This window comes from Xenia sp. Carnegie-2017, unplaced genomic scaffold, assembly GCF_021976095.1.
Source record: "Xenia sp. Carnegie-2017 unplaced genomic scaffold, XeniaSp_v1 HiC_scaffold_23, whole genome shotgun sequence".
Classification (NCBI taxonomy): domain Eukaryota; kingdom Metazoa; phylum Cnidaria; class Anthozoa; order Malacalcyonacea; family Xeniidae; genus Xenia; species Xenia sp. Carnegie-2017.
In genome coordinates, this window is record NW_025813486.1 from 20462326 (window position 1) to 20475007 (window position 12682).

General features: G+C 31.5%; 1 protein-coding gene across 1 annotated transcript in view; it reads right to left on the reverse strand.

The window, feature by feature from the left end:
• Positions 1–371: 371 nt before the first annotated feature.
• The window catches only part of LOC124448550, a 325208-nt gene continuing 312897 nt past the window's right edge, over positions 372–12682 (reverse strand). The window contains exons 60-65 of the mRNA XM_046999527.1: positions 2618–2782; positions 2382–2546; positions 2156–2317; positions 1848–1981; positions 1648–1702; positions 372–1289 (exon numbers count right to left, since the gene is read on the reverse strand). Of these exons, the coding sequence (XP_046855483.1) occupies positions 571–1289; positions 1648–1702; positions 1848–1981; positions 2156–2317; positions 2382–2546; positions 2618–2782 (1400 nt within the window). The 3' untranslated portion in view covers positions 372–570. The remainder of the gene's footprint in view (positions 1290–1647; positions 1703–1847; positions 1982–2155; positions 2318–2381; positions 2547–2617; positions 2783–12682) is intronic.

Sequence of the window (12682 nt, forward strand, 5' to 3'; positions counted from 1 at the left end):
AATTGCAAAACAAGCAAAGAATGGCGTCTCCAGCTCCATAGGCGAAGAGGGTTTTATTCATATATTTATGTTTTTCCTTATTAAGTTCTTTTGAAGTCAATTGTTTCTTAGTGACTAAAACATGAACATATGAATATCGCTTATCTCTCTGGCGACGCTACTGCAGCCAAAGAACAAACTATCCCATAGACACGAGAAAATTATCTTTGTCAAAGAAAACTTTGGCAAATAGACATTTTACTCATTTACATGGATATAGTCCAGCGGCATATAACTTTGCCAGAGAAACTTTGCTCGTGTAAATTACGCTTTACGCTGTTAGTCAGGAGATTTTTCAACGAGTTTTTTACGAAGAAGACGAAAGCAAACCATTAGGATTATTTACTGTAAAATCACAAAAAACTTTTTGGCTTCCATACAAAAATAGTTTGAAGACTTTTACATTTATAATTGTGTAATAAAACAAACATTGATGTCGGTGTAGAATAATGTTCAGTCTCATTCAATAAGTCTCAAGTATTTCTCGCCTTTGTCTTCCTTGATCATCGAATTACTGACGGAAGAATTTCATTATTCATCAACACTTTTACCATTTGTTACATTATCATTCTTCAGCAATGATTGATAACCGTTATTTTCTGTATCATTTCTACTTCCTGGAAATTTTATCAAAGATTTATAATGCTCACCTTTCTCCTCATCAATCATCAAGTCACTGACAAAAGAATTTTGGTATTGATCAACACTTTCACCATTTGTTACATTACCATTCTTCAGCAGTGATTGATAGACATTATTTTCTAAGTCATATCTACAGCCTGGGGGTAATATCAAAGATGTATATCGTTCACCATTATCTTCATTAATCATTGAATCACGGACAATAGAATTTTGGTATTGATCAACACGTTCCCCATTTGTTACATTACCATTCTTCAGCAGTGGTTGATAGTCATTATTTTTCAAGTCATTTCTACAGCCTGGGGGTAATATCAAAGATGTATATCGTTCACCATTATCTTCATTAATCATTGAATCACGGACAGAAAAATTCTCGCATTGATGAACACTCTGGTTCTGTGGTGACTTGTGAAAGGTTACATTAATAGGTTCCTCATATCGGGGAGGACAAGGTTCAAAGCTGATTTTCACAACACTGGAATGATTTTCGGGTTCCCATCTCGGTTCTTCATACACGTGATTCAGACTTTGATGTGATCGAGACTGGAGCACAAATTCATTACCAGATACGTTTGTCAGATCATTTAAGTTGGTTTCAGAGTTGTGATCTATGACAAGAGATGGAAAAGTGCCGTTTCATTTCAATGACATTTAAATTTACATGAATACTATTTTAATAAGTGGTACAATTTGTGATTTCTATAAACATAACATTTTTATAAAGCTTTTATGACATCAAAAGTAACAGTTACTATAATGTATTTTTCAGTAACTTTTTTAACGCAAAATTTAAAAGGACAATATAAAAGTATATTGATTTTTTTGTTCAACCAAAAGATTTTTTGTATATGTATAACTTGTTATTATATGCAGTATGCATATATAATATCGATGTTATTTGAATAGCTGATAAATCCTTTTGTGGAAAAATAATCATGAATTTATTGAATAAGGAAGTTACTATACCTTGAGTTAAGATGCGATTTCGTTGGTTTATTGGTCGGCCATTGCCAGATCTCGTCTAAATAGTCCATCAAAGTTGCAGTAAAATTGCTGTGCATTGAATACTTCCTAATGATCATCGGTGTCGGGTTTTAAACACCGTTTAAAATTTATTTACTGCTTCAACGACAAATGTCGATAGTTTTTGCTTATTTTTTACTCACCATTTTTTTGTTTTTCTTCATCCGCCATCTAAGGAGATAACACAACAAGAGAATACAAAACAGAAACAAAATTGCCGATATTGCATAGGGAATAACAGTCTTTTTAAGTTTTCCGATAAATTTGCGTGAAGAACCTGGAGAGAATAGAAAATCCATAGGAGCACATGATACTAATATAGATTGGACAAGAAGGTATTTTTAGCAAAATATTTAATAACAGACGACAGGTGCAGTAGTTTAATCGAGTTTAATAGTTTTTTCGCACCAATAAAATAATTTAAAAACTTCATTTTTACTATTCAACCTACCTTCAATGCATTGTCTCTTGTCAATAGCTGCAGTTTCTATGGTGATCTTGTTCATTCCACACGTAAAACATTTTGTTTTTCCTGTCTGTGGTTGATAACTATTTCTTTTACAATTCGTACAATTTAAAGTCGTTTTGTTAAAAAAGGAACCTGCATTACAATCTAAAGTCGAGAAGGGTTTTATTAGACCGTATTATTTTGATGTGTTTCAAAAACGTCAACTTACTTTGAATACAATCTGATTGAAAAACTGTTCCCTCCTTCTCTGTAATTGGCAGATTTATTGGACACGCGTCACATGTGATCTGTCCTTTGTTCTCTTGTGTCGAGTTTCGTGGACATTTTGTACAAACCATTTCAGATAAATTAAAATAATGACCTGGACGACATTCTAAAAAACAAATTAAATTAATTATTGACAATACCAACATTAGATTTATAAAGTACTAAAGATTAACATACCTTCTTTACAGTGGGATATATTGACATGAGGATCATCTGTGTACGTAATTGTACCATGTGGACATTGGTTACATTGAACCTGTCCTTTCATTGGTTGATATGTGTTTTTTGGACAAGGAGCACAATCTGATTGGTAGAAATTGTACATGTATCCTGGATTGCAGTCTACAAAAAACAGCAGTTTTTTAAAATTACAAGTTAACGAGACATTTTATAGTAAATGTACATATACATAATACAGGTTGTAGTTGGTGAAATATTTATGACCTTTAATACAGTCAAGATGACTGAATTTACAATTTTTGGATGTAACTGTACCACTGCGAGAGGCAGTGCAACGCATTTGAACAAAATGTAGTTTATAAAAACTTACTGGACAATATTCATATTTGTTGGTTTAAAACAGGTAAAATGAAGCAACAGAAAAAAGATTAAAATTAAATGAAGATATGATTAAATGAAGATATGACTAATGAAGATATGATCTTCGCACTTTGCTGGTTAATTTAAGCAATTGTCCCATGAACCTGAAAAATTCAGGTGATTCAACGGAACTCGAACCCATGAATAAATTAAAATAATGACCTGGACGACATTCTGAACAAAAAGTTGTAGATACTATCAACAATAGATCCATAAAATGCTGAGGTTGGAAAACATACCTTCTTTACAGTCGGTTATATTAACGTGAGGATCATCGGTATACGTCATTGTACCATTTGGACACTGATAGCATTGAAACTGTCCTTTCATTGGTTGATACGTGTTTTGGGGACAAAGAATACAATCAGATTGGTTCAAACTGTACATGTATCCCGGATTGCAGTCTACAAAAATGCATCAACATTTTAAAGTTTCTGGTTAAAGAATCATTATTTTGTTAGTGTACATACACAGGGTATAGTCGACAAAGCATTTATCACCTTTGATACACTCAAAATGGCAACACCGATGAAAAACGGTTAAGCATCTTCAAATGGCGTGATTGGGAATTGAAAAGTGTTAAAAATAAAAGCAAAGCAGGAGAGTATTTAACGATGGTGGTCAGGAATTAGTAGCGAGCTGAATGAAATATCCAAGAGATTGATTTGAAAGTGCAATCTTAGAGTTGTAAAGAAAATGGAAATAATAAAAACAACAACACAAACTAATAAAACAATCTATAAAGATGATGATTGAAAAAGAAGCGCTGACTTGAAAATATTAGTTAAGTTATTTTAAAGAAATGTAAAATATTTAGTGTGTTCAATATTTTCGTTATCATATTATGTAAATTTATTATAAAACTTAGGAGAAGTGTGAAAATTTTCGAGAAACATAAAAAGTAGTAGAGTGAGCATGCAAAATACATGCAAAAAAGAATAAACAAATACTTACCAAAAGCATTACCAGGAGTGGTCAGGTTAAAGATAACATGTATCGATTATATTTGTGGATTACTAGGTTTTTGAGACCTCGTGAAACTATTTTTTTCGTACAGACCTCCCATCCGGTAAATAACATATATTTTATGACTTAACTTAAAAATTAATTTCATTACATTTATCACAAAACTTTGTAAAACTAGTCTTAATTGCACAACTCTTCACCTTAACGCACTGCTCTACATGATTTTGTGTCTAACAATTTACTGAAAAATGAGCAAATTGTTTACTAAAAGAAATATGTGCATTTTTAACACAAAAAGTTGTGTAAACGATTCAATTACCTGAAACTTTGCATATTTTAAACTCAAAAACGTAAGTTAAGTATTTACCGTATTTTTGTATTAACAAATCTCAAAATTCTGGGTTAATTGAAATGATTTTATTCAAATAATTTACGCGTAAATTTTCACAACTATTTATGCAGTGCATGCAACATTATGTTTCACAGCAGGTTAATATGGTAAAAGCATCAAACTTATAAACATACAAATAGTTTTACTTTTTTATCATATCAGCAATTCTTGTTTGTATTTTAGCAATGTTTGCTAAAAGTTCAGCAGAAAAACTCGAAATTGTGTAAAAAATTTTCAGTCTCTGAAGTCGTGGACACACAAGATATCTTTAATATTCACTAAATTTATCATGAATTTTTCCGAAAAAACTAAATGACTAAAAGTTCTTCCAGCAAGACTGAAGATCATTCTATATAAATAATATCTTTGTATAACCCATGGTAATTTTACAATAAAAAATATGTCGAATTGTAGATTATGAATATTAAAATTGCGTTTTATGAAATGTTATGTGGACTGTCTTAGTAATTATTACAAGTATTTTGAAGAAAAGGACATATATAAATTTACTTTATCTACTTTTCTAACCTAAATACAAATTTTACGACATAGAATTTAAATGTGATATATTTGGGGGTATATGCTAGACTAGTAATTTGTTAAAATATTTCGTAAACGTGTTATATATAAATAACCATGCTACAAATCAACGCTGATATTTGTGATAATCAATGATTGAAAAATTATATGTAAATAATTTCAAACTACTGCTCCATAAAATTGATAAAAAAAATCAACAACATGCACTGTCTTTATTTCCATCGTACCAGAATGGAGCGTTGAAAGACGTGCAAGAAATTTGGATTTTTACTCTATTGGCCTATGAAATATAAGTGCATTATCAAATCTAGCCATGCAAACAAGGTGTATGTACAACTTTTTACGGATTATTCTTATATTATTAATAGAAAAACAAAGAAATAGCTAAATTATTTATAACAAATCTTACTTCTTCCAGGATCACCTACATATGAACTATCAAAATATCTCTCTAACATTCTTTATCCTATAGTCAAAAGTTCACCTCGCACCATCAAAAACGCCACCACCTTCCTCGCGAATATTGACACCGTTAAACTACAACCAGACACAATCATGATATCTTACGACGACACATTTTTCTTCACATCCATACCACTAGACACAGACAAAGAATTACAAACAAACTATTCACAAACGACAAATCTTAGCGAGCCACGACACAAATTGACAAAAATAACATTTTAGACTTAGTCAACCTTTGTTGAATATGTCGATGGATCGCGAATAGTTCAGAACGATTTATTTTATTTAAGAAAATACGAGTTTTACATAAGATAGCTCAACAAAATTAACCTCACTAGAAATACGTATACCGAACGTTTTGTTCATATCACAATATTTGGTATATGGTCAGTGGCTAGTATATTTAATAAGAATGCTACTTTAAGTAATCACCAACAACCTTTTCCTCTCCACTGAATTCTCCTTACAGAACTCATACCATAGACAATGTCATGCAGTTGTTGCCTGATATTACACATTACCATGAATAAATAAACGGAAAATCAAAAATGACTGCATGACTTCTTGGACAATGTAAACGTTGCCCACAAACCAGCGCAACAACTCAAATCATATTTCACCAAAAGTTAAGACAAGACAACAATTCAAGATACAACCGACGCAATCTACATGATACCATTTCAAAATTGGTCAAAACAATAGATATAGGACAAAAATCGAAGAAAATCGAAACAAGACTCACAGAACACAAAAATGCCATAAAACGACAACACCCAAACTCACTACCGGCAGAACATATGTTTGCAAATAACCACGCATAGAATTGGACAGAAACTAAAGTACTCGAACGCGCACAGACAAAACACGCACGCAAATTTAAAGACGCTTGGTACAGTAAAGACAACGACACAATAAACAGCCATATTGACATATCTATCGTATATATTCACAACTAAAGAAAAAGGACAAAATACCTACTAACGACACTAAAACCATAGCAACTCACGGTAATAATATATATTAACACCAATCCTATTCACAATACACCCAAGCCCAAAACAACGCATTCCACATCATCCAATTATCTCAATCCGCCATTAATAAATAACTTATGCAAAAAATCCGGATAAACTTATTTTTTTCTACAGTATTTATATATAGATTTAAAGACTGGTAATCCAGGCATGCTTTATTGTATTCCATGCCGTTATATAATCTAACACCTCATAAACAATTGCATATACAGTGAATAATAAATTATCTGTCAGTTTCCCGAAGATCGCCCTATGGCGTTAAACACCAAGTAGCGACAGCGAAAACTTGTCAATATAATAACTATAAAATAAATTGATTTTTCAATACTGAAGTGTAACTAACAATGCCAAAAATTGCCTTTTATACATTCTTGTTCAAGTATACATGGTTTTAGTTTATCTTTGTTGTTTTAGTATTTTGTCAAAGTGTTTCCTCAATGTGGTTATGTATAGATAACAAAAACTAAAATTAACGCAAATACTCCCGATACACAATAATAAAAAAATCATGAATAAATAGTTTCAAACTACTGCTTCATAAAATTAATAAAGAAAATCAACAACAAGCATTGTCTTTATTTCTATCGTACCAGAAAAGTGCGTTGAAAGACGTGCAAGAAATACGGATTTTTACTGAATAACGTACGACATATCAGTGCATTATCAAATGTAGTCTTGCAAACAAGGTATGTACAAGTTTTTACGTTGGAGATTTTTTCTTTTATTAGAAAAACTAGGGAAATTATAAAAACAAAAACATGTTTATAGTGCATTGATTTTTCAAACAGAAATGTTACTAATGATGCTAAAAATTACCTTTTATATATTCTCGTTCACTCACTGCTCCAACATTAATGGTACCTTTACAATCATTACAGGTAAGACAACGAGTTTGTTTTGGGTATGGTTGATAAGTATTGATGGGACATTTTTCACATTTCTTACTTTCAAACGAAAAAAATGAACCAATGGAACAATCTATAAAGAAGATGATTGAAAATAAAACGTTGACTGACTATTGAAAGTTTACAGTTGATTTTTTATTGTATTCTATGTTTCTTGTCTCATTATGTAATTAACTATGAGCCAAATTAAAAGTTAAAAAATTTCCCAGAACATAAAAGCAAAAAAAGTGACCAATCAAAACACTTCACACTGCTACAAAACAAATACGAACAAAAAGCATAGTGACAGCAAGATATATCAAATTTGTTTACCTCAATAACAAACGACAATAACGAGATCTGCGGTTTTAAAATATATGTTTACGTGTTTACGTATGTAAGGAAGCTTCTAGAGCATGCAAGCAAGCAACTAGATTATGTCCTACTGGTAACGACAACCCAAAATGCATATTAAAGATAAAATATAAATATATAATATGAAATGTATAATAATTTAATATAATGTTAGCTTATAAATGTCTTGCATGATAATAGTTGTTCTCATGTAACACCAATCAATTAAAGTACTTTACACTCCTAGAAAACAAACACTTACTATAAGCATTACTAGGAGTGGCCAACTTTGGTGTTGTCTTACAGCTTCCTGGAGCAAAAGCAAGATTATCGAGAGCTACAAAGTTGTGGTGTTGTCCACGCACAACAGCTTCCAAGATTAACTATGAATTAAAATATATGGCCTAGTCAAATTGACAGAATTTAATAAAACAGTATAAATACATGTAATTTACTTACCCTAGATAGTCCTACAGTAAAATTAACCGTGACTTGGCCTTTTTCCCATCTTCTTCTTCTATCGTCATTTAATGACCGCAGTAACAGACCTTTTTTCCACTTACTTCCTTTATCACCACTTAATGACCACAGTAAGGGACTGTATCCATTATAAAAGTATTCTTGGTAGACATTTAACGTCAGAGAATAACTGCGATACATGAAATACGAAAATGAAAAACACACGAAAGAGTCGTTGCGATATTTTCCCGCCAACCAAGCTTTGCCTTGTACATTGTATTTTGTTTTTAAATAAAGATAGCGTCCTACAACATATGAGAAAATGTAAGATATGTGTAGACTATACTTCGGAGATGTTGGTAAGAACTCTTGAGCAGGTGCAACCCTCGACCTTCGGTCTCAGGCTTGCATTGATCTGCTCTCAAGTTTTCGCAAAGGTCTCCTCGGTTTGCTTAAGCCAGTGCAAACACGAAAATCATCTTTTATTTCTTTTGTAAAATAATAATAATGCGAAACAAACAGAACGTTTTAATACTCGTCAAAGTGTATTCAGGATTGATTTGCAAATTCTGTTTGATGGATTGTTTGATTTGATTGGTTGAGCTCATATCGTTTTTCACAGGCTAAGGCAAACACAGCTCTAAACCAATCAGTGCACGCGTTCCATTGTGTTTATTTTGTAATTATTGATGACAAGCATTTAAAATCTGAGTTGTCATTTTTGAAGACAAATTTTTATCGAATGACCTCTATCATTTTGCTTTTTGCAGCTTAAGCTGTCAGCTGATTAAGAAGTTCAAAATCTATCGTCTCTTTATTATAAATCACTTCTATCTTACCAAAATTAGAACCTGTAGCGTCATAACTTGGGTTCCTATATTCTCTATCTGTTAAGTATGCTGCACCAAGTTCCCAGTTTAAGTAATCGTCTTCTTCTACATTGTTCCATGGACAAACAGTTGTTCCCAGTCCTTTTTGAAAATCACAGTTTTCGACTGAATGGGAAAAAAATCGAAATTTTAATAGCCATATTAGTTGTTAAAAATAAAGCAGAAGCCTGAAATGCATTTGTATGAAACAAAAACACACCACACAAGATAACAGATTTTTAAGCAACGCTATGTTCCACAGCAAAGTTTAAATAATAAAAGCATCATAAACTTTTAAAGGTAAAAATAATTTTTCTTTTTAAAATATTTATCAATTCTTCTTTGCTGTTTGGCAATATTTGTCGAAAGTTCAGCAGAAAAACCAGAAATTGTGCTAAAATATTTCCAGTTTACGAAGTCGTGGACAGACAGATATCTTTAATGTCCACTAAATTTATCATGAATTTTACAAAACAACTTATTAACATTAAATTTTGCAACAAGAATTAAAATTATTCTACCTGCTTTGCTTTCAAAGCTTTTAGAATTAGCGGGCAGTGCAAAAAATCTACCTAGTGTGCATCTTAATTAAACGATAATAATGGTAATTCTACTTTAGAGGGTGTGTCAAAAAACCTGAAAAGTTTGGAAAACGACATTAAAGTCATTCGGGCATACGATTTGCAAACACGATTCGTGGAAATAGTCAGTTGGATTTCCAGTGCGTTATCTGAGAATAAAATTGTCTCAAATAAGAAAAATTTATAAGATAAAATTGTATTACAGAGAGGCACATTTGAAATAGCTTGCGCAAAAAAATCATATAGGTAAAAAGAAATTGTAAGATATAGGGATACAATATGACTTATGTTTTTAAAGGTAACAAATTTTAGGAAATTTCGCTAATGAGTATGCGAATGCATAACTTTTAAGTTGCGAATTGCTTTGAATTTTTCATTTTTATATGGCATTTTGATATAGTCCTTATTAATCATGCATAAATTTGAGGGTAAATTAAATAAAATATGACTAATTCATGAAGGTTTTAAAACATGGCAAATAAAAAGAGTGCTAAATAATCTGCAATTTGAATGCCAAGTGTTTGTATCCTGTTGAACCAAACTTCCCAAAACATTGTAAGCTTGAACAACATGTACCATATTTTAACCTTTCTTGTTCCAATTGCTTTTTGTTCTTTTGATTTTCAAGCACGAATTTTTTCAAAAGTATTTTTCGGTAACACAATTCTCCCACTAAATTGTTTTTACTTGCCAAAAGTTTCTGTCAGATGAACCAGTTATTGGAAGTCGAACTACCTATTTCACTAAAGGTTTTTGAAGATCTTACGCGCTGATGAATTTAGAGAGGTTTTTCTGATTGTTCAATTATTTTTTATACAAACCCTGTATAAACAACATGGTAAAATGCAAATTAAGTACGTTAAAACCTTTTTTATATGGAATGCAAGCTATTGGCCTGTCCTTGTAAATTTTAGTTATAGAGAATTTTGAAAAAAGCACCATTACGTTTATTTTATCAACTCTCTTGTTTTGACCTAAATGCAAATTTTACGATGCAATTTAACGGCGATGTATTTGGTAGTACATTAGAATTATTGTTATTTCAGAAGTTAGAGAAAGTGATGTTATTTTTGTTTTATTTATATATTGCCGTGCTTTTCCAGGCTTTTGAATTGCTTTCAGAAGATTATTTGTTCGAACCTCATTCTGGTGAGAGCTACTCACGTGATGAAGGTAAATAAAAATAAGTGGTTGAACGTGACATAGCCTACGTATAAGCTACAGACGCAACTCTTCATTTTGTAGTAAGGCATGCAGAGTTGCGTTTGTTAACATGTTAATGTTCATGTTCCAATATAGTTAAGGACCTGCAAAAAAGTTTGAGATGAACAGACGAAAGAACTGGGAATGAGCGTAGATGCTCTAACAAAAGAGAGGCCCTAGGAATGAGACAAAGGTTCATATAAAGCTTTTATTGGATTTATTCAAAGGAGGAAAGCGTTGATTTTGGTGTCTGTTTCAAGGTTTGCGCTTCTCTTTGAACTCCTTGCGAAGCCCTTGAACCACAAACTTACATTTGTAATCAAAACAAATATTTCTTGATATTCAATAATTAAAAAAATCATAAGAAAATATTTTCAAACTACTGCTTTATAAGATAAATAAAGAAAATCAACAGCATGCATTGTCTTCACTTCTATTGTACTGAATGGAGCGTCGAAAGACTTGCCAAAAATACGAATTTTTACAAATTAACATATGAAATATCAGTACATTAACAAATCTAGCCGTGCAAACAAGGTATATACAACTTTTTAGATTATTCCTTTTAATATAAAAACCAAGGAAGAGTTAAAAAATATTCATAGTATATTAATTTTTCAACACTGAAGTGACATCTTAAAAATTACCTTTTATACATTCTTGTTCACTCACAGCACCAATATTGATGGTACCTTTACCATCATTACAGGTAAGACAACGAGTTTGATTTGTGTACGGCTGGTAAGTAGAGCTGGGACATTTGTTACATTTCTTATTTAGAAATGAGAAAAATAAACCATTGGAACAATCTGAAATGAAAATTTTTGAAAATAAAACGTCGGTTGACAATTGAAATTTTACAGTTGATTTATTTATTGTATTCAATGTTTCCTGTCTCATTATGTAATTAACTATGAGCCAAATTAAAAGTTAAAAAATTTCCAAGAACATAAAAGCAAAAAAAGTGACCAATCAAAACACTTCACACTGCTACAAAACAAATACGAGCAAAAAGCATAGTGACAGCAAGATATATCAAATTTGTTTACCTAAATAACAAACGACAATAACGAGATCTGCGGTTTTAAAATATATGTTTACGTGTTTACGTATGTAAGGAAGCTTCTAGAGCATGCAAGCAAGCAACTAGATTATGTCCTACTGGTAACAACAACCCAAAATGCATATTAAAGATAAAATATAAATATATAATATGAAATGTATAATAATTTAATATAATGTTAGCTTATAAATGTCTTGCATGATAATAGTTGTTCTCATGTAACACCAATCAATTAAAGTACTTTACACTCCTGGAAAACAAACACTTACTATAAGCATTACTAGGAGTGGCCAACTTTGGTGTTGTCTTACAGCTTCCTGGAGCAAAAGCAAGATTATCGAGAGCTACAAAGTTGTGGTGTTGTCCACGCACAACAGCTTCCAAGATTAACTATGAATTAAAATATATGGCCTAGTCAAATTGACAGAATTTAATAAAACAGTATAAATACATGTAATTTACTTACCCTAGATAGTCCTACAGTAAAATTAACCGTGACTTGGCCTTTTTCCCATCTTCTTCTTCTATCGACATTTAATAACAACAGTAACAGACCTTTTTTCCACTTACTTCCTTTATCACTACTTAATGACCACAGTAAGGGACTGTATCCATTATAAAAATATTCTTGGTAGATATTCATTGTCTCATAAGAACTGCCATGCATGAAATACGAAAATGAAAAACACACGACAGAGTCGTTGCGATATTTTCCCGCCAACCAAGCTTTGCCTTGTACATTGTATTTTGTTTTTAAATAAAGATAACGTCCTACAACATATGAGAAAATGTAAGATATGTGTAGACTATACTTCGGAGATGTTGGTAAGAAC